At 44.7% G+C, this 20,463-nt stretch overlaps 2 protein-coding genes across 15 annotated transcripts in view; one reads left to right on the top strand and one right to left on the bottom strand.

Annotated features, from left to right (window-relative positions):
- The window catches only part of MIX23 (mitochondrial matrix import factor 23), a 76,242-nt gene extending 69,076 nt beyond the window's left edge, over positions 1 to 7,166 (bottom strand). For 12 of the 14 annotated variants that reach the window (XR_007352689.1, XR_007352687.1, XM_075119458.1 and 9 more), the window contains exons 1-3: positions 6,977 to 7,084; positions 2,761 to 2,886; positions 1,035 to 1,181 (exon numbers count right to left, since the gene is read on the bottom strand). Coding sequence is in view for 12 of the 14 variants with exons in the window: in XM_075119458.1 (XP_074975559.1) it covers positions 1,035 to 1,181; positions 2,761 to 2,886; positions 6,977 to 7,027 (324 nt within the window). In the remaining 2 variants the exon portion in view is untranslated. Of the gene's footprint in view, positions 1 to 1,034; positions 1,182 to 2,760; positions 2,887 to 6,607; positions 6,753 to 6,976 lie in introns of those variants that run through there. The other 2 variants (XM_048820044.2, XM_048820038.2) reach the window with 2 other exon arrangements.
- Positions 7,167 to 17,897: 10,731 nt separating this feature from the next.
- FAM162A (family with sequence similarity 162 member A) overlaps positions 17,898 to 20,463 on the top strand; it is a 33,229-nt gene continuing 30,663 nt past the window's right edge. The window contains 3 exon segments of the mRNA XM_048840879.1: positions 17,898 to 17,922; positions 18,514 to 18,633; positions 18,636 to 18,710. Of these exon segments, the coding sequence (XP_048696836.1) occupies positions 17,898 to 17,922; positions 18,514 to 18,633; positions 18,636 to 18,710 (220 nt within the window).

Consider the following 20,463-nt stretch of genomic DNA (forward strand, 5'->3'; position numbering starts at 1 on the left):
CAAGGTGGGAAGACTTCATTTCTCAACCTGGGGGTCCGGACCCAAAAGGGAGTTGCAGGTGGGTCGCAAGGTTTTGGTTTTTTTGTTTGTTTCTTGTTGTTGTTTTTTTGGGGGGAGGGGTGTCACAGTATTTCCACCCTTACTTCTACGCTGACTTCAAAGCTGGGCAGTTGGAGAGTGGCAGCTGTTGGCCAGGCACCCAGCTCTGAAGGCTCAGAATAAGGGGGGCAATACCATACCACTGTTACTTCTGCGCTGCTACCTTCAGAGCTGGGTGGCCGGAGAGTGGTGGCTGATGACCGAGAGCCCAGCTCTCAGCGCACCACAGAAGTAAGGGTGACAATACTACACCATGCCATCCTTACTTCTGCGCTGCTGCTGCTGGTGGCGGCTCTGCCTTCAGAGCCGGACTCCCAGCCAGCAGCCACCGCTCTCCAGCTGCCCAGCTCTGAAGGCAGCGCCGTCGCCAGCAGCAGCGCAGAAGTAAGGGTAGCAGTACCGCAACCCCCACTACAATAACCTTGTGACCCCTCCCCACAGCTCCTTTTTGGGTCAGGATCCCTACAATTACAACAGCATGAAATGTCAGATTTAAATAGCTGAAATTATGAAATTTATGATTTTTAAAATCCTGTGACTGTGAAATTGACCAAAAAGGACCATGAATTTGGTAGGGCCCTAGTTATGAGGCCCTGTCAGGACATCTTTAACAAAGGTTTGCTTCTCTTTCCTTTTTTGAGTGACATTCACTACCTGTTAATGACTGTTATTTGGTTAAGACCGTAGTCTATGATTTGGTGAATGAATTGTGTTTATTTTACATGTTGTCATAACAGATTATAGATTAAAAGTGTGCACAGTTCTGTCTTGTGGATTGAAGGGAGCCCTCTCACCAACCAAGCCAACAAGTAGCCAAACTTGAGTTGTACGAGCTAAAATTCAGTACAGGATGACAGATCTTCACAATGGAAATAATCAGTTAGCTGAAACACCAACCCTTCCTTTCTCCCTGAATGAATTCCAGGAAGACTCACCTTTGTCTGCTCTTGCCTGAGCTGCTTTAATAATGCTATGTCATCCTGGGCCTTCTCCCTCTTTTCTCGAAGAGTTTTTACTACATTGGAAGTCTGAGCAATACAGCTTTTGATTATTTTCTCTCTGCTGGCATGAGCCTCCATCAGCTAATTGGAGAAGAAAAAAATAATCAGATTATCTGGCTCAATGGCCTGTGGGAAGAAAAAGCCGCTAAATTACAAAAACAAGTTTAAAAACAAAACAAAACATGCTGTGTTGAGTCTCACAGTACAGCTACAATAGCAGCTCTCCTTGTTGGTAGAGCAATCTTGCCACAACTGCTCTCCTATACTTCTGCTTATGTGACAGGTCCCCATTTCCGTACATCACAAGGAGAGAATACCCCTTCCTTCTCTCAGACGTGGATCCCACTCCCCACAAACTGACAGCTGTATACAAGATCTTATTTCCAATTCTAAGGTAGGTGGGGGAATCGAATAGCAATAGTATAACTATATTGATCTTTCTGTGCTGGGGCCATGCTAACAGGGGCTCACATTGCAGGGTACACAGCAAGCTATGGAGCAGGTGCTAGAAGAGCACAACACTAGCAGGGAAAGACACAATAAAGATACTAAAGTGAGTCCAACTGCCTTTTTTCTTTTTCTTTTTTTTTTTTTAAAAGAAAACATCTCATGGATATAATATTCCCGCTCAGTACCAACAATTGAAATTCCTCAGTGCTTACAGGAAGTGACAAACAAAGTAGATTGAGGGTGGGACAAGAGACAGGTGGGCTACACCATTACACAGAGCCGACAGGTCAAATCTTTCAGAGGCGCTGCTTCTCCTTGACGCACCCTATTGCTTTGTTGTTTCCTTAGGTCCGGTCTATGCTACAAATTTACACTGGTATACATCCACACCCGAGTGATGTAGTTATACTGAACTAACCCCCAGTGTAGACAGCTCTATGTCGACCGGTAGAACTTCTCCTGTCAACAGGGTTACTGCCTCTCATGGAGGTGGATTAACTACGCTGACAGCAGAAGCTCTCCCATTGGCACAGTAGAGTCTTCACTAAAGTACTACAGTGGTGCTACTTGTACATGTACACAAGCCTTTACTTCGTGCTAAGCCTGACTCCCACCCACATCCTACCACCGTATAGGCTCTACTGCTCCAGGGAGGAGTTTCTAGGATATAAAGGTTTCAGATCTGGTGGCTGCTGTTATAATCTTTAGAATCAGTTGTCTGTGATCCCATAAGAATCAGTTTTGAGTCTTTAATCTATATCCTGGCAAGCAATGTTGTTCAGAATACCAAGTAACTGAATTTAACAAATAGTATCAGACAGAGGAAAAGGTGAAGACCTTAACTTTATAGAAGTAGACTGCTTTGAAAGTACTGCGGAAATGTGTTAGCCCTTCTATTTAGATGGAGTAATGGATGAGCTGTCTGACACATACTATGGTCAGCAGAATATCCTGCAAGAATGCTAGAGTGGAGCAAAAAAACAACAACAAACTCTGCACATGGGCTCCTGATGTAAAGCAGCCATTACGTGTGTGGGGACTAGCTATATAAAAAGTCAAGTAGGTCAGTTGTGGATGCATATTGGAGTGTCTGCTGTGCTAGCAATTTGTAACAAGCTGGGGAACGGGTGATTTTGTGTTTCTGGACACTACATTTAATAAAGCATCACGAATTGGTTAAAAAAAGCTATAATGGAATAGGTACACTTACAGACTGGTAGAGCTCTTTACAGGTTTGGTTAGCATCGACTTTCCCTGCAAAGGAAGCTGTTGGAAGTGTAGTGTTTAATTCATGGACTATTCTGTCATCAATTGTCCGCATCACCCTGAGCAAATCCTGCATGTAAAAATAAAAATCCTTGCTTATACTTGAATGACAGGGAAATTAGAGGTTTCAGAGTAGCAGCCGTGTTAGAGAGGAACTGTACAATTACGCAATTTTTAATTTGAATAGCTGTGTTACCTGGAGAACATAGCAAAAAAACCAAAAAAGTGCCATCCATGAAACAGTCTTTGCTGAATTTTTTGAGGATGAATATTGTTTTGGGTCCTTGTGGAACCTTAGAGACTAACAAATTTATTTGGGCATAAACTTTCATGGGCTAAAACCCACTTCATCAGATGCATGCAGTGGAAAATACAGTAGGCAGGTATAAATACACAGCAAATGAAAAGATGGGAGTTGCCTTACCGAGTTGGAGGTGGGGTGTTTGAGTGCTAATAAAGCCAATTCAATTAGGGTGGATGTGGCCCATTTTCAACAGTTGACAAGAGGGGGTGAATATTAACAGAGGGAAAATTACTTTTTGTAGTGCTAACGAGGCCAATTCAGTCATGGTAGATGTGGCCCATTTCCAACAGACAAGAAGGGGTGAACATCAGAGGTAAAATTATTTTTTGTAGTGAATCATAGAATATCAGGGTTGGAAGGGACCTCAGGAGGTCATCTAGTCCAACCCCCTGCTCAAAGCAGGACCAATTCCCAGTTAAATCATCCCAGCCAGGGCTTTGTCAAGCCTGACCTTAAAAATATCTAAGGAAGAAGATTCCACCACCTCCCTAGGTAACGCATTCCAGTGCTTCACCACCCTCCTAGTGAAAAAGTTTTTCCTAATATCCAACCTAAACCTCCCCCACTGCAACTTGAGACCATTACTCCTTGTTCTGTCATCAGCTACCACTGAGAACAGTCTAGATCCATCCTCTTTGGAACCCCCTTTCAGGTAGTTGAAAGCAGCTATCAAATCCCCCCTCATGCTTCTCTTCTCCCAGTCTTTATTCAGGCCTAATTTGATGGAGTCAAGTTTGCAAATTAATTCCAGTTCTGCAGTTTCTCACTGAAGTTTGTTTTTGAGGTTTTTTTGGGGAGCATGCAGCGTGAGTAGGGACATCATTCGGAGCAAAGGCATGAGTTAGCCTGCGTGGAGGCTAAGAATTTGCTGCTGGTGGCAGTTATTGGTATCTAGGCATTCTCTTTTGCTGCTATGTCACGATTTGCTGCCTCTGCCTTTCCTCATCTGCCACTTTTAAGTCTGTTATTGAGTGTCCAGGGAGATTGCCTTTGAGTATTTTCACTTTGTTCTCTAGGCTGCCCAGCTCCACTCCCCTGCTCTGCAGGTATCTTGCATAAGACCCTCATTCCCCTCAGTTTGTGTGCTAGAGAGGTACTCGCAGCTGGTTTCAGCAGCGTCTCATCTTTCCAGAATCAGCTATTGTGCTGTCCCTGAGGCAGCTCAGGGTGGCTGGCCAACACTTCTGGTTTTCCTACTCATTGGCTGCAAGCTGAATACCCATCTATGGCTTGCAAAGCCCTGCTGCCTAGCTCCATAGAACAGTGTATGCTGAAATCGAACTAACTCCCCCTTTTGAGAAAAGCTGAAGGGCAAGAGACAGCTACAAAAAAGTCACAGAACAGAGGCACAGAAAGTTCTTTGGGGCAGGGGCCATCTTGTTTTGTATTTGCACTGTACCTAGCAAAATGGGGTCCTGGTCCATGACTGGGGCTCCTAAACACTATGGTAATGCGAATAAGTAAACACAATTTGGGGTATCTAAGTGCAGCAGAATGGCAAATCCCACAGCAAAAAAACCCACTGAATTCTGTAGCATCTTAGAAAAACTGCAAATTCCATAGCCACAGAATCATGCAGAACTTAGCCCCTGGACTTTTCCTGATGTAAGTCAGTCACATTTTGTATTTTATATTAATTATTCTAAATGTAAATAACCCACATGAAATCTAACATGGAAGTACTGTGATGTGCCGCTAATATTTTAAGAGTGATTCTTTTAACCTAGGATACACCTGTTGCACATGCAACAGACCAGATAAGTGAGGCAGTGAGGAACCTATTCCTTTGTTTTCTCTATTTAAATAAAACAAAACACTCTCATAACTGCAACCAAAGAAGAAAGCAGTGCCATGGACAATCATATTAGATACATTTGCTGGAAATGTTTGCTGTTTGTTCTTTTTCTGGAAAACATACAGAGCATTTTGAGAATAGAGGCAGCACAATAGCATAATTTGAAGGAGAGATAAATATGTTGTAGTCTAGAGAAGAAGTTCTTCCACTAGGAAATACTTTGAGATCACATGCGAGCCTACTGTTTCTTCAAGACAGATATCTATGTGCTTTAGCAACATCAAAGATACAGTTGCCTGAATTCTTTCCTTTTTTATTGTAATACTATTGTATCAGTGCACTTCTATCATACCTGCCTACCCCTGAAATCTAAAAATTAGGTCACATTTAACTTCTCAAATATCCAATTATAACAAGTGAAATTGACACAGGGAAGGGGGAATTATGAATATTTTGCTTAAAACTACGGAGAATTTGCATACAAAATCTAGTTCCAGGCATGTGAATATGAATGCCAAACCAGACTTTAAGGGCATATTACCTAGCAAGCACACAAGATATAAAAATATAAAGCCAGATAAACAACTATCTGTGCACTGACAGCAAGCATCAGACAAACACGGGAAGAAGGGATCTTGGCCTTTTGGGTCAATTGCACAGAAGTTAAATGAACTGATAGGCAGATAGGACACGTCTACCCTTACCCACCCACTCCCTGATGCTGTGATTGATGAGAACCAGGGGTCAATACAGCAGGTCTCGTGGAAGACCTGCTAAATCAACCGCAGATCGCTCTCCCATGGACTCCAGTACTCCATGGGAACAAAAAGCAGAAGTTAAGTCAGCTGTGGCTCACGAAAGCTCATGCTCAAATAAATTGGTTAGTCGCTAAGGTGCCACAAGTACTCCTTTTCTTTTTGCGAATACAGACTAACACGGCTGTTCCTCTGAAACCTGTCAACGGGAGAGTGTCTCCCATCAACCCAGCACTGTGTAGACAAGACAGTAAGCTTCATTATTCACGTAGCTGGAGTTGCATAACTTAGGTCAACTTATCGCCGTAGTGAAGACACAGCCTTAGAGAGACAAGGTGGGTGAGGTAAGATCTCTTTTAATATCTTCAGGTCTCAGAGCTCTGTGTGGCTCAAAAGTTTGTCTCTGTTACCAACAGAAGTTGGTCCAATACCTCACCCACCTTGTCACTGTAATATCCTGGGACTGACAGGGCTACAACTACTGTGGATACATCAAACAATACACATTTCCATATCTTCTGGGGGCTGCCCAAAGCTCAGATACCATCTCAGGAGTGGTCTACACTTAAGAGTTTTGCTTGGACATTAAAGTTGGTTAGCTGGAGGGGAAGCAGGGTTTGCAACATTTCTAGACCAGGAAGTCCCTTAAGACAGATACATTTATACTGGCAAAAAAGTGCTTTGGGCAGCATTGTTTATTTTGCATAAGAGACTGGTATACGCTGTACTAGCAAAAATGACCTTTTTGCTGGTATACATTGCAGCTACACGAGGAGGGATAGGTGAAGACAATGGCCCAAGCGCCCACCTGGTGCCTCAGACACCTTCCTTTAGAATCTTCCCCCACGACCAGTCTCTGCAATTTTCACCACCCCCGAGTCCTCCCCCACAAGCAGAAGGCCCCGATCCCCACTGGGCACTTATCTCCCCGCCTCACCCCAACTTCGGGAAACACCCCTTGCTCCCAGTAGGGGAGAGGCATCTTGTCTCCCTCGCTCCAGGGGAGGGGCGCCCGCCTGCCTTGTTTCCCCTCCTCTGCGCGGGGCGGCGGGAGCTCGTGCCCCACGGTCAGTCAGGGTCCTGGGAGGACCCCGCCGCTCCCTCGGCCCCGCGCGGACGGAGGCCGGTGGGAGGCGGGGAAGAGGCCATTTGCCCCCCGGCTCCGCGTGGGGCAGAGCCGGCTGCTCCAACCCGCTCCCGTCACCTCCCGGCTGGAGGCAGGAACCGCTGCGGCCACCCCCAGGGCCCGGCTCACACCAGGCGCAGCGCCCGGCCACGGAGGGGCCCCAGCGGGCCCTGCTCGTACCTGGAACTCGGCAAAGTCCTCGCAGGTCCGGACTCCGCTGGGCGCCGCCATATTGGAGAGGCCGCGGAGCCCGACGCCGGCCAATCAGCGGGCAGCGGGGGTGACGGGATTGGCTAGCAGCGCTCGAGGCCGCTCTTTGCAGAGCGCTAGGCATTCGCTTTTGCGGCCATGTCACGATTTGCTGCCTCTGCCTTGCCTCAGCCGCTGGCCTGTGGGTAGCACGTTGTGAGCGGTGCGGACATCCCCATCGCATCTTGTACCGTTGTGAAACCTCGCCTTTAAATCTGGACACAAATAGTGGCAGTTTTGTCATTTGAAAAATCACTCTACAGAGTTAAACCTGAGGGTTGTTGTAGGTAAAGCCCTGAATGAAGGAGTTATCGCTTTTGTGACATTCTGTACCTTGGGGGAGCATCCTGGAACCACCATATTCCTCATTTTCATATAATCATGATCTTACATATAAAGCCTGCCTTGTAAGGTATCAGGGGAAAGGTTAGTATGATCTGCTGAAAGTCATTTCTCTATCTATATATGTGTATCATTAATGCATATGAAGTTATGAGAATTGTGTTGTATGGTTGTCAGCATGCTGCAGGTTGGGGGACCAGCCAGATATTAGCTCCCTAGTAAAGAAAGTAACTAACACCTAGGTGGGGTGTCAATCAACCCACCAACAATCATTGTCCCGCAAAGGAACTACAATACAATGGCTCACCTGCATGAGGCCACACCAGGGGAATTGCTCAACTTTGCCTGGATACTTAGCCATGTACCCAGACATGCCTGGACTTGTTTTCCAAGCACATGGACTAAGGATATAAAACAGAGTGGCCACATGCTTGACCTTCTCCTGACTCCACCTATGCTACAAGCAACTAAGACACTGAGAAGAAGACACAACACCAACAGAGGCGATTGGCCCAGATTTCAAGGGTGGAATTTGTACACTAAAGGGCTGCAATATCCAGTGGGGTGAGAAAAAAAACTGCTTAATCTAGTTGTTGCCTGGTCTATATGGTTGAGAGCTCAGACTGTATGGTTATATTTTATTTCTTTTGGTAACTAACTCTGACTTTTTGCCTATCACTTAATATCACTTAAAATCTACCTTTTATAGTCAATAAACTTGTGTAATTGTTTATCTTTACCAGAGACTTTGGATGAAGTGTGGGCAAATCTGCTCAGGTTTGCAAAGGCTGGTGTATGTCCACTTTCCATTGATGAAGTGGTGAACCAATTAATAAATCTGCATTGCTTGTCTTGCAGTGCAAGATGGTATATTCCTGAGATACAGTGCTGGGACAGCTGGGGGTGATTTGGCTCAGGTCCCTTTCTCTGTTTGATTCATGAATGGCTCTGGGAGCATTAATACAATCTAGCTGGGTGTGGGGCTTCACATGCTGTTATGCTGAGAGATAACAGTGCCTGGAGGCATGTGCTCCTGGGCACTAGCGAGCCATTGTGAGAGAAAGCCCAGGCTGGAGAGAGTTAAGGGGGCACAGCAGTCCCACAGTCCCATGCTGCAACCCGGGGATCCCGTCACATCTTTATTAGTCTTTTTCCTTTGTAAATTGCAGTTTCTGTAGTAAACAAACATATAATGCACATAAAACATTGAAAATAGCATAAAGCATTGTAAACAGTATTTGGAATACTTATGAATACCATTTACTCAGAGGCTGTTAGGCAAAAAATCTACCATTGTTCTTTATACAGACTCCACCCCATCCCTGCTTTGTTACTGCTACACATATTGTACAAGTTCCCAACACAAAATTTGCACTTTTGTACTTTGGCACGCATATATGAATATATTGCTCTCTAAACTTATTTCAGAGAGATTTTCTCAGGCCTTTTCCTCATTGCTAAAACAGACATGCCTTATTCTCACTGTGTTTTTTTCCCCTCAGAATAGCTCCTGCACGTTAGTTACCCTGATGTTTAAAAAAAAATCACCTTTTTTAGCAGTGAGGAAAAGGCCTCAGGGCTAGATTCTCAAAGGGACATAGGCATTGTGGTGCCAAGCATCACAATGCCTAACTTTCAGGGACCTAGAAAATCAGTGGAACACCCCTGCAATTTACAAAGGCTAAATTAGGCACCTAGGCTTAGGCTCCCTATGCAATGAATGGGAATAGATAGGCACTTTAGAATAGAATTAACAAAAACCAGCATACTAGCCTAAACTAACCAATGGGAAATGCTGATATGAGGGGTATGTCGTAAACCCTTCCCCCTCACAGAATTGGCAACCTAAATCTGAGCTGCCTAGGAGTGCTTATCTCCACTAACAATTCACAACTAGGAACCCCTCTCCTGGAGTCAGGCAGCTTAAGAAGCCTAAATTTACACTTGTGAGAATAAGTGAGGCCACAGGAAGAGGTGATGGTGTGGTGCCCACCTTATAACTTATAGTCCAGTGGTTAGAGCCTTAACCTAGGATGTGGGAGACCCCTGTTCAAATTCTTTCTCTCCCTCTACCAGAATGGGGGAATGAACCCTGGTCTCCCAAATCCCAGGTGAGTGCTCTAACCACTGCACTAAAAATTATACGGTAGGCAATAACACTGCCACCACTACCACCTCTTCTGGACAGATTTTGAATGGGAACTGATCCATTCAGCAGGCAGCCCCTGAGCATGCCTGCCAGATTAGGCCTTGCATGCAAGATAGGCATTTGTCCACCTGTCTTCCCTCGATTGTTAATCACACTGGGGCTTAGGTGGGAGATAGGCATCCAGATGCCTAGAGTGAGGCAGCAGTGCACATGTTCAGAGGCAGCAATTTAGGCACCTAGGGAACTTTTGTACTGAAAATGTAGGCACTGAGTTTAGGCACCTACAGGATTCACTGGGAGTTTTGTGAATTCCAGTGGAGCTTAAAACTGGGATTTAGGTACCTCAATCCGTAGGTGCCTATGTACCTGTGAATCTAGTCCAAGTCTCTATAAAGTGGCCCTAATATGTAGTGTACGTACCGGGCTTCTTCAGATCTTGATAAGAATGTCAGTGACCTCCCTTTATTCAAAACACTTCTCGTGTTTTCAGCAAACCCATCCCTCACAGCAGATGTGCATGCGCTTTCACTAATATCACATGACTGTCTGAAGCAGATATATTGATAAAATTTCCCCCTGAGGCCTGACTGGCAGAGCTATCAGGTCAGTAAATGGGATGTGACAGTCCAAGTGGCTTGCCTACAATGAAATTGGTTAGTCTCTAAGGTGCCACAAGTACTCCTTTTCTTTTTAATGAAAGCTTTAGAGACAAATACAGAGCATGTCTAGTAACTGCAACACCCTATTTCTGGATGTTTCTGGATCAGGTGATTAGCCCCGCACTTTGCACATCTCAATGTCTTAAGTGAGCTGAAAATAATTTTATTACAGCCTATCAGACCTTTCTATATATTGCAATCATGGACTAATTCTTATTTCCATCATAATGTAGAAAGGCGTAAGAGACAATGCTGTGTTTGTAAATTAAATTTTCCTGGGAGCACATAGTTAGTAAACGATAAGGTTCACATCATGTGTGGTTAGCAAGCAAGTATAAGCTGAGATTCGAGGAATCTTTATAGTTTGAAGCTCCAAAAATGTGGATCAGTTGATTCATTCTAATGGGACAAGAGTGCCACCACTCTATATCCATTGTTCATAGAAGGGATCATTGTACAAGAAGGCCAACAACCTCAATGGGCCCAGCAGGATCTACCATGATACTATCAGGCCTTCATTCTCTTCATCATGAAAAATGCCTTGATAAGTGCAGGGCAGAGAGAAGGAGTGAGATCACCTTAGATGTTTTGACTGAAATAAACCAAGCCTCTGATGTTTGTAGCCAGACCAAAGGCAAAATGGAAAAACTTAGTCTGCAAAGTTCTTACAGTATTAACTGCTGCAGATCAGTTATCAGATAAGAAATGGACTTTATCAAGGTTTGTAAAACTGACTAATGTAAACAAAATATATTGGGAAAACTGCTCTCAGAAACAGAATCATTAACAAGGAATGTAAATTGCTTTATGCTAACTTAATAGAAAATAGATGCATTCAGCTCACAAGCAAAATGTATGAATCAAATCATGAAATTTGGTTGTTGTAGCTATAAATGTGTTTAAAAAGGAGATGTTATGTAACCAGAATAAAACAGTCACTAGTAATGGATAAGTATAGTACATTATATTTAGAATTCTTTACATTCATGCTGAAACTATACTATAATTAGGTGCTGTACCTTTGCATAACTCTTGCTCTGTATACTGCAGGAGAGTACAATGCTTGAGAAATACACTCAACCCTCCAGCCTTTAGGTATTCTGCTGTGGTTGGCTGCTATAGATCTTCCATCTTGCAAATATGAATGGAGCCAGATAAAGTCTATAAGGTTTATAGTGTAAGCCAATATCATATACAATATTATATACAATATCACATATGTTTTTGTATATCTGTTAATTTGATTTATGTTAAGCTCTTCCAAAATGCTTTTGCTTACATTAAATTGTTTAACCAAAGGAAGATGTGAAGTATTGTCATCTCAGTGTTAGTTATAAAAATATTCCAAAGATCAAGGACAATACAAACAATATTGCTGATGCTTAGCTAACATGCCCTCTGTACCAAGCTATAACTGGTGAAGGATGTCTCTAAGGTTTTGCTGGCTTCTAGAATATGGTCAAAAAGAGGATAATAAACTAGTTACAAACTTTGTCCTGTGTACTGCAGGGACTGTGCAAGCCTAGCAAAAAGTCCTCAAAATATGTCAAAGGTAATAGATAAGAAGGATAAGGAATAATACAAAGAAATGGTGAAACCCTCAACACTAGTATATATGGAGGCAGAGTGAAACTCAGATTGAGTCAAATGGCCAGCTGTACAACTGTCTCCCAGATCAGTGGTAACATATTGTTCTTATTTTCTCCTTGCTGTTTTAATCTTTGACTTATAATCTTTGATTAATAAAGTTGATTAGGCCTATTTATTTGACAATTCTTGTTATCAAATTAAATCAAACCTGTATCAAATTTGAACCATAAACCATGTATTGACATTTTGTCATGTCAAAATTGATACCTGTAAAATGCTGTAAAGGCTTTTCTGCTCAGGCAACACTCAGGAGAGTTAAGATGAGTGCTCCATTGCTTTCTTCCTTCTCTTTGGATCTAAAAAAAAAATCAAATGTGGGTTACACTTGGACTGTACAAAAATGTTCAAGACAGGTCAAAAGCTTGATGATTTACAGTGTTTTGGGAAAGGATTCCTGCAATCTTCTATGGTCAAAACTAAGTCACTTACTTCTGAATGAGAGCATCCACATGGGCTTCAGGAGTTGTAACTTATGTGCATTAACTTCACACCTTTCCTGTGCCTATGTAGGCAAGCCCTTAGTAAGTAAAGGGGAGGGAATAAAGGACATTGATGGGGGTGGGGGTGGGCTGCAGAGATTCAAATGCAAATAACTCTGATGGCAAAGGAACAGTGTTACTGACACAATCAGTGTCAGATTTGTCGAGCCATGAACAATTATGATGCATTTAACATCTGAGTCAGCATTACAGTCTGTGTCCTCAATGCTGAGAAAATGTACGTTGTTACCATGGTGTAGGGTCACCAGATGTCCCGATTTTATAGGAAGAGTTCCGATATTTCAGGCTTTGTCTTATATAGGCGCCTATTACCCCTCATCCCCTGTCCTGACTTTTCACACTTGCTATTTGGTCACCCTACCATGGAGTCACTTAACATGCATTAGCTCTCCCACTGTAAAACCACAGTGGGGACAAGGCACTTTGGTTTCACCAAAAGGCAAACTAGGTGAGATCAGCACTGTTAGAGAGCTTATTCCTTCACTCTCCCACTTCCCTGGTCTGTCTTGCATGAACAGAGAGCAACAATACCCGAAGTCGGAAGATGCAAACAATTGGATGTGTATTGGGGTGAACTGCCAGCAAGCTTAAATTCAAGTTCCTTTTTCCTTATTTTCGAATCCCAACTTACTTCCTGTTTGCCCCTAATTTATATAGTAATATTCTTAGCTATACCTTAACCACTCATTCTACTGAAATTTAACTAACCAATCCTAACATGTTGTAACATGATTAGCTAACCAATTATATCCCACCACCTTAATTAGTTTACACCCAGCAAAATTAATTATACAGCAGACAGAAACAATCACAGAACCAGACAGAGACCATGCAAATAAACAATAGCAAAGTGGGAACTATAATGACAAAACAATACAGAAGTGAGGATTTCACCACTACATCTATAAAGACATAAGGGTTTCCCAGCTGTGTCTATTGATAAGTGAGTTCTTACCAGACAGAAAACTATCAACCTAAATTTCCTTTTACATCTTCTAGGCTCTTCCCTTTCTCTGGAGGTGATAGATCGGATCACCTTCCTAACAGCCCCATATTGACTAGTTTGGAATGTGAGGATGTGACCTTCCTCTTGTCTCGCTTCCCAGCTTATGGCTCCCTCTGCTGCTTAGCCAAAGGCATTGCCCTAAGAACAGGGCCTCAGACTGTCACAGTGAGAGAAGGCCCTTACACAGATTTTTTCTTGTATACCTCTATTACTAGCTAAATGATAAACATATACCTACATTCTTAAAGTATAGGCCTTTACAGGCAGGCCTGAATGTCTGTCTCATAACAAGCATTATGGCCATCCCTCTCCCTCCCCGCCCCGACCAGTGAAAGGAGCAACAGAATAATTCGTTTTTAAAAAACTTTGATTTTGGCTGTACAAAACAGTAAACTTATCAGAATGAAGAACATCACTTAACTGTATTATATCACAACATGTATCACACATAAAAGGCTATAAAATTAAAATATGCAATTAGAAATATAAACAATTCAGTAGATAAAAAACAAGAACTATGTATCTAACCATTGAAGTAACAGAAAAATAAACTGGTTTCAGAGGAACAGCCGTGTTAGTCTGTATTCGCAAAAAGAAAAGGAGTACTTGTGGCACCTTAGAGACTAACCAATTTATTTGAGCATGAGCTTTCGTGAGCTACAGCTCACTTCATCAGATGTATACCGTGGAAAAAAAAAAGAAAAGGAGTACTTGTGGCACCTTAGAGACTAACCAATTTATTTGAGCATGAGCTTTCGTGAGCTACAGCTCACTTCATCAGATGTATACACACAGAGTGTGTATATAAAGTCTGCTGCAGTTTCCACGGTATACATCTGATGAATTGAGCTGTAGCTCACGAAAGCTCATGCTCAAATAAATTGGTTAGTCTCTAAGGTGCCACAAGTACTCCTTTTCTTTTTGAGAAAAATAAACTGTGTGCTTCAGCGTTTGCAGGATGGGGGATTACAGAAATAAGGATTTTAAATAAAATGTAAATTAAAAAGGGAGGGAATCTTGTTACTTGAAGTTTAAAATGGTATTAAATGTTACAGGAATGTACAACCATTTTAGGTATATGGAAAAAGGTAACAGCAGAAGTATGGAGCTAGTGCATCCTAAAGGCTCAAACAAAAAGACAAATAAAACAAAACAAGATTGTATTTATTTAGTATTTTAATTTAATGACATTCAGGTACATGATTCATCATTTTTGAATTCTAGTGGTGGTCAATCTATCTTGGGGTTGTACATCTATCATTAGTAAATATTACAGTAGAAGTTTACCTTTGAAAACTATTTCATACAAGAAAGGCTCTTTAGGATCAGATTGCTAAAGGTATTTAGGTCACTAGTGGGATTTTCAAAATCATCTAGGTGCTTTCAACCTTTAAAAATGTGGCCTTTAGTGAATATTTGAGAATCAAGTTCTATACACAAGTGGCAACATGAAAAAGCACTAGCATGGTGCACAGAAAGGCAAAATAACACTTGACAAAGGAAATCCCATTGGCAGATCAAAGGAAACTGAAGAAGTTTTGACACCAACCCAGGAAATCAGTTAGCCTTGAAATCATATGATCCAAAAGAACCAATCTTGTATTATAAAAAAAAATTAAATGTAAATTACAAAATTGCAATAAGAACAGGAAGTTTTATACTAGAAACATTGAGAGATGTGATTGCTGAAGCTACTAGCAACCATTAATATTTTCAATATTTATCTGCTACTAAAATAGAAATAGCTGTTACAAGCTTCAGCAGTCACATCTCATTGTTTTTAGTATAACCTATTTTTACTGTGATTTTGTAACATACAGTTTTTAATTCCAAATGTTTATTCCATTTTCTTTTCATCTCTCTGCACAATGTCAGCGAAGGTAAATGATGAAGTGCTAACAGTAATAAAAATAACATTTTAAAAAGTAAATAATTTAAAGGCATGAAATTGTATTTTCAGTGCATTACAAGAACAAGGCAGTCCAATTCAGGCAATCAGAAGAGCAAGTAAGCTAAATTTGTGAACTAGGTGTCTTCATGCTGATATATACACTGAGAGGGAGTCTTTTAAACTCTAAAACTAGAGCCCTGCGTGGATACAAAAATGTGGATCCACATCCGACAGAACCAACCTGTGATCCGACCGACGATCCGCTAGCCGTCTTTTACCTGTATCTGCACCCACAGCAGCAAGCCTTCTTACAAGGCTTACAAGGCTAGCAGGGTGGGTGGGGAAGCAGAGATGAGTGAGCGGGGAGCAGGATCTCAAGCAGAAGGGGCAGCAAGGGGACTGGGAGGAAGGACTGGAGTCTCAAGGAGAAGGGGCAGCATGGGGTGGGGGAAAGGCACAGCACATCGCATGCTGCTCCCGGGGACTTGCAAGCGATGGCAGCAGCATGTGCATAACAGCTGGGCAGAGGGGTGGGGTGCTGGAGCCACGCCCATTACAATCCCAGTGACTGGGGGCGGGCCCTGCTGCCCAGGAGCCAGCGGGCTGGGAGTGCAGCTGGTGCTGCCGGGCTGGGCCATGGAGGGGATGCAGGCACTGCCTGAGCCGCTGGATAGGAAGCAGCACAGTGAGCCGGTGCTAGACAGCCCCAACCCTGGCCTCCACCCCAGCCCCAGCCACTTGCTGCTGGCCGCAAGTCCTGAGTGCACTGTATGCCCCGCCCCTCCCCCGGGCTGCCTGAGCCAGATGCCATGGGACAGGTGCCACCAGGAGACCTGCGCAGTTGTATACGCATCCAATCCACTATCCAAAAAATGGTCCGCAGATGCAAAAACCACTTATGGCAATTATATACTTTTGTAGGAGGTGCATGTAAAATATCTCACCAAATTCCATCTCTATTACCAGCACAATCTCTCATTTCAGATAGAGAAGCAAACCAGGACATGGTGCATTTACAAACCCAGCCCTGGGAAGCAGATGCTGAGATCTACCCTCCTGAGAGGGGGGAAATCAAAGCCCCTCTGCCACCTGCACACTGTTTCTGTAACCAGTACCTACAGCCAAAGGGCTGAAACTAGGGGTGCTACTGCACCCCTGGCTTGAAGTGGTTCCCACCTGTGATGTTGCACTCCATATTTTTTAAGGAAATATGCTTATGAGTGTAAATATAATGTAACTGGAATATGCTTTATGCAAAAGGTCTCTTGTAAGGTATCATTACAAAGCTTCTAATCTACTGAGTGTGTTCATCCCATTTTTATGAATGTATCGTTCTTGTATCTGAAGCTAGAAATATGAAGTATAACTTTGAAGTCCTACTGTAACTATGCAAAGTGTGGGCCATTAATGGTGGCTTGGAATCTTGATGGCTCCCATTAACTAGGACAATTGGTTGTAAATGGCTCTGTTTACTTGTCAGCCTTCCTGTGTTCTTGTGAGTCAGGCTGGAAAGAATGGAGGCCTGGGATCTCACAGGACATGTGATCATGTCACCTGAACTGGAATCCACCTTATACCTGGTGCTTTTCCATTTAGAAAGAGGTTTGGGGACCCAGAGAGACAAAAGATTCCTCCCTTGTGCCAAAGCTATAAAAAGGGGGTGGAACACAACAAAGAGGGCTGCCAGTCATGAAAAATCCCCGAGTTACCACCTGAGCTGGAACTAACAAGAACTGTACCAGGGGAAAAGTTTGGGCCCAGACTAAGCAGGAGTCTAGTCTGTGAAAGAAGCTTATTGGAATATCTCTGAGGGTGAGATTTACCTGTATTCAGTTTCTTAAATGTATTAGGCTTAGGCTTGCATGTTTTGTTTTATTTTGCTTGGTAACTTACTTTGTTCTGTCTGTTATTACTTAAAACCACTTAAATCCTACTTTTATATGTAATAAAATCACTTTTGTTTATTAGTAAACCCAGAGTAAGTGATTAATACCTGGGGGAGGAAACAGCTGTGCATATTTCTCTATCAGTGTTATAGAGGGCTGACAATTTATGAGTTTACCTTGTATAAACTTTACACAGAGTAAAATGGATTTATTTAGGGTTTGGATCCCATTGGGAACTGGGTGTCTGTGTGTTGGAGACAGGAGTACTTGCTGAGTATTTTTTGTTTAGTCTGCAGCTTTGTGGGGCGTGGACCAGACCTGGGTCTGTGTTGCAGCAGACTGGCGTGTCTGGCTGAAAAAGGCAGGGTTCTGGAGTCCCAAGCTGACAGAGAAAACAGGCTCAGAAGGTAGTTTCAGCACATCAGATAACAGTACCAAGGGGGTCTCTGTGACCCAACACATTGTACCATCATCATATACAGGGTTTACAGTTTGGTTCAACGGCTCTCAGCTCCCCTGACAATGGTTCACCCCACCTGTGGAAAGTTTTATCCCCTCTGCTACTACCGCCGCCTCTCTTCCAGCTCCTTCCTAGGGTTGCCAACCCTCCCGGGGTTCGCCAAAAGTCTCACAGAATCAGGCCCTATCTCCTGGAGGCCACTGAAGCCAGACTGGGAGATTTTAGATTGCTATAAGTCCAGTGATGCAGCAGAGCTAAGTCAGGCTCCCTACCTGCCCTGGCCCTGCGCCACTCCCAGAAGCCCCCAGCATGTCCCTGCGGCCCCTGGGACAGGGTCAGGGGCGTCTCAGCGCACTGCCCCCGCCCCGAGTGCTGACTCCACAGCTCCCATTGGCTGGGAACTGAGGCCAATGGGAGCTGCGGGGGCGCTGCTTGTGGGCACAGGCAGCGCACGGAGTCATCTTCCTGCCCCCCGGGGCAGCAGGGACATGCCGGCTGCTTCTGGGAGCAGTGTGGGGCCAGGGCAGGCAGGGAGTCTGACTTAGCCCTGCTGCGCCGCTGCCCGGGAGCCGCCGGAGGTAAACGCTTCCTGGCCAGAGCCCACACCCCAAACTCCCTCCCAGGGCCTGCACCCCCCCCAACCTAGTGAAAGTGAGTGAGGGTGGGGGAGGGACAGCAAGTGACAGAAGGCGGGGCGATGGAGCGAGTGGGGCGGGGCCTAGGGGAAGGGGCGGGGCAGGGTATTTGGGTAGGTGTGGTGAGGCAGTGGGCAACACTACTCCTTCTCCCTGCACCCGATTTGGCCCCTGTCCGGCCTCCGCCTCCAGCGGCTTGACTCCCCTGCGCTCCCACCGTGCCCCAGCTCAGACTCCGCCCCGCACGGGGGGGGGCCGCGCCAGGGCTGCTACGGCGCATGCTCGCTGAGCGGGCGCAGAGCCGCAGAGCGGCCAGGGAGGGACTCGGCGCGGGCTGACCCTTCTCGCGCCCCGTCGCTCGGAGTCGCGGCTGGGTAGTGACGTGGAAGGGGCTCCGCCCCAGCCTGGCACCGTCCGAGAGACTCGACCCCGCGGGGACGGAGGTTGGACGCGCCCGGGGCCAGCACCATGTGGGCCGCCGCCGCCGGTGAGTGACGGCGGGGACCTCGGGAGCGATGGGGCGGGAGCCTGGCCTCGGGCAGGGGCGCCGCCACCTGGTGGGTGTCGTGGGGGGGCGAAGGCGGGGGGGGGGCAGCAAGCTGATCCGGTGGTGAGCCGTGGGGTGGCGTGGGGGAGCGGCACGTGCGGCGCGGGGGCCTCCGCAAGCGGTGGGACCAGCGCGTGGCTCTTGGGCGTGCGGGGAAAGCCGGGTTCAAGACCGCAGATTGCTCCTTTAGTTCCAGTCTTCATTGCTTCACTGCGCCTGTCAAACTCAGGTTCAGGCGTTCAGACTTCATGGGCCCATGTTCTAGTCAGGACGGAGGCTCCCTTGAAGTAGGGTCTGAAAAGCCAACTTTGCCAGGTCTACTTCAGATCAGAGAGTGGTGGAGACAAGTAGCGTCCCTTTCATCTTCTCTATCTAGCTTCATTCCATGGGGTTTCACCTCTCTTCCTTAATTTGTTTCCTTGATGCATAGTCTAGCAAAAAGAAAAGGAATACTTGTGGCACCTTAGAGACTAACCAATTTATTTGAGTATAAGCTTTCGTGAGCTACAGCTCACTTCATCGGATGCATGCCTCCGATGAAGTGAGCTGTAGCTCACGAAAGCTTATGCTCAAATAAATTGGTTAGTCTCTAAGGTGCCACAAGTACTCCTTTTCTTTTTGTCTAGCAAATGTTGCACCACTTCCTCCCCCTCCCTGCCCTACCCCAGATTCTGACTCCCTGGCCCATTGTCCCTAGCCACTTCCAAAGTGTCAGATAATGTTAGACCTGCTCTAAATCTCAGTCATGGGAAGTGGTGAAACCCTGGAATTAATTAATAGTAATCTTTAAAATTTCCCTGCTAGTGATGAAGTATTTTGTAGTGTGTGCTTCAGTGTAACATTTAAAATCTCAGTGTGGTTAATGAAAAGGACTGGAAGTGAAAATGTGACCTGCATTCTTCAGAGGTAAAAATCTATTCCTCTTTTTCACCAATCCTCCTCTTTTGATGACTGCAACAAAAGATCATCCTACTAACAGCTTATTATTCTCTTGATTTGTGGCATAGATTGGGGTCCCTAACTTTTTGGCTGCATAAGCCCTTAGTTGCAAAATGGGGTTGCCTATACTTAAAACACTGCAGCAGCACAGTTGCATCCCTGCAGGGAAGATGCTACATTTAAAGATAGGAAGGTTTCACCTGTAGGTGTAGGTATTTCACCTGCCTGAGAGAGGGCAGCTAGGTCCACAGGAGAATCCTCCCGTTAACCTAGTGCTGTCTACGTTAAGGGTTAGGTAGGTTTAACTGTGTCACTCAGATGCGGATTTTTCACACCCATGAGCAAGGTAATTATACTGACCTAATTTCCTGGCACAGACCTGCCCTACTGTTTCCTGTGACCCCAGGCAGCAACAAAACAACTTAGTTACCAACAAATTAACACATTAAGTATGTTTAGTGTCCTCTAATGTGACACAAGCACTCGCATATTACGACATAGCTTCTTGAAGTCCAGCCATGTGATAGAAATTGCACATCTAATCTCCGATGTGACACCAATGGTAGATTGATACCAAAACTTGATGGACAGAAGTGTGCTGAATTCAGCTTCACACAAATTTGTGCTGGCAAATGGCACTGTCAGTATCAAGGTGCATGTTGCTTCATGTTGAGAGTGCAGGATATTCATTCTTGGCAGTGAACCGGAACTAGGGGGGAGAAAGTTGGGCATAAGTTTGATCACAGGAAATTTC

This window comes from Caretta caretta, chromosome 1, assembly GCF_965140235.1.
Source record: "Caretta caretta isolate rCarCar2 chromosome 1, rCarCar1.hap1, whole genome shotgun sequence".
Taxonomy (NCBI): Eukaryota; Metazoa; Chordata; order Testudines; family Cheloniidae; genus Caretta; species Caretta caretta.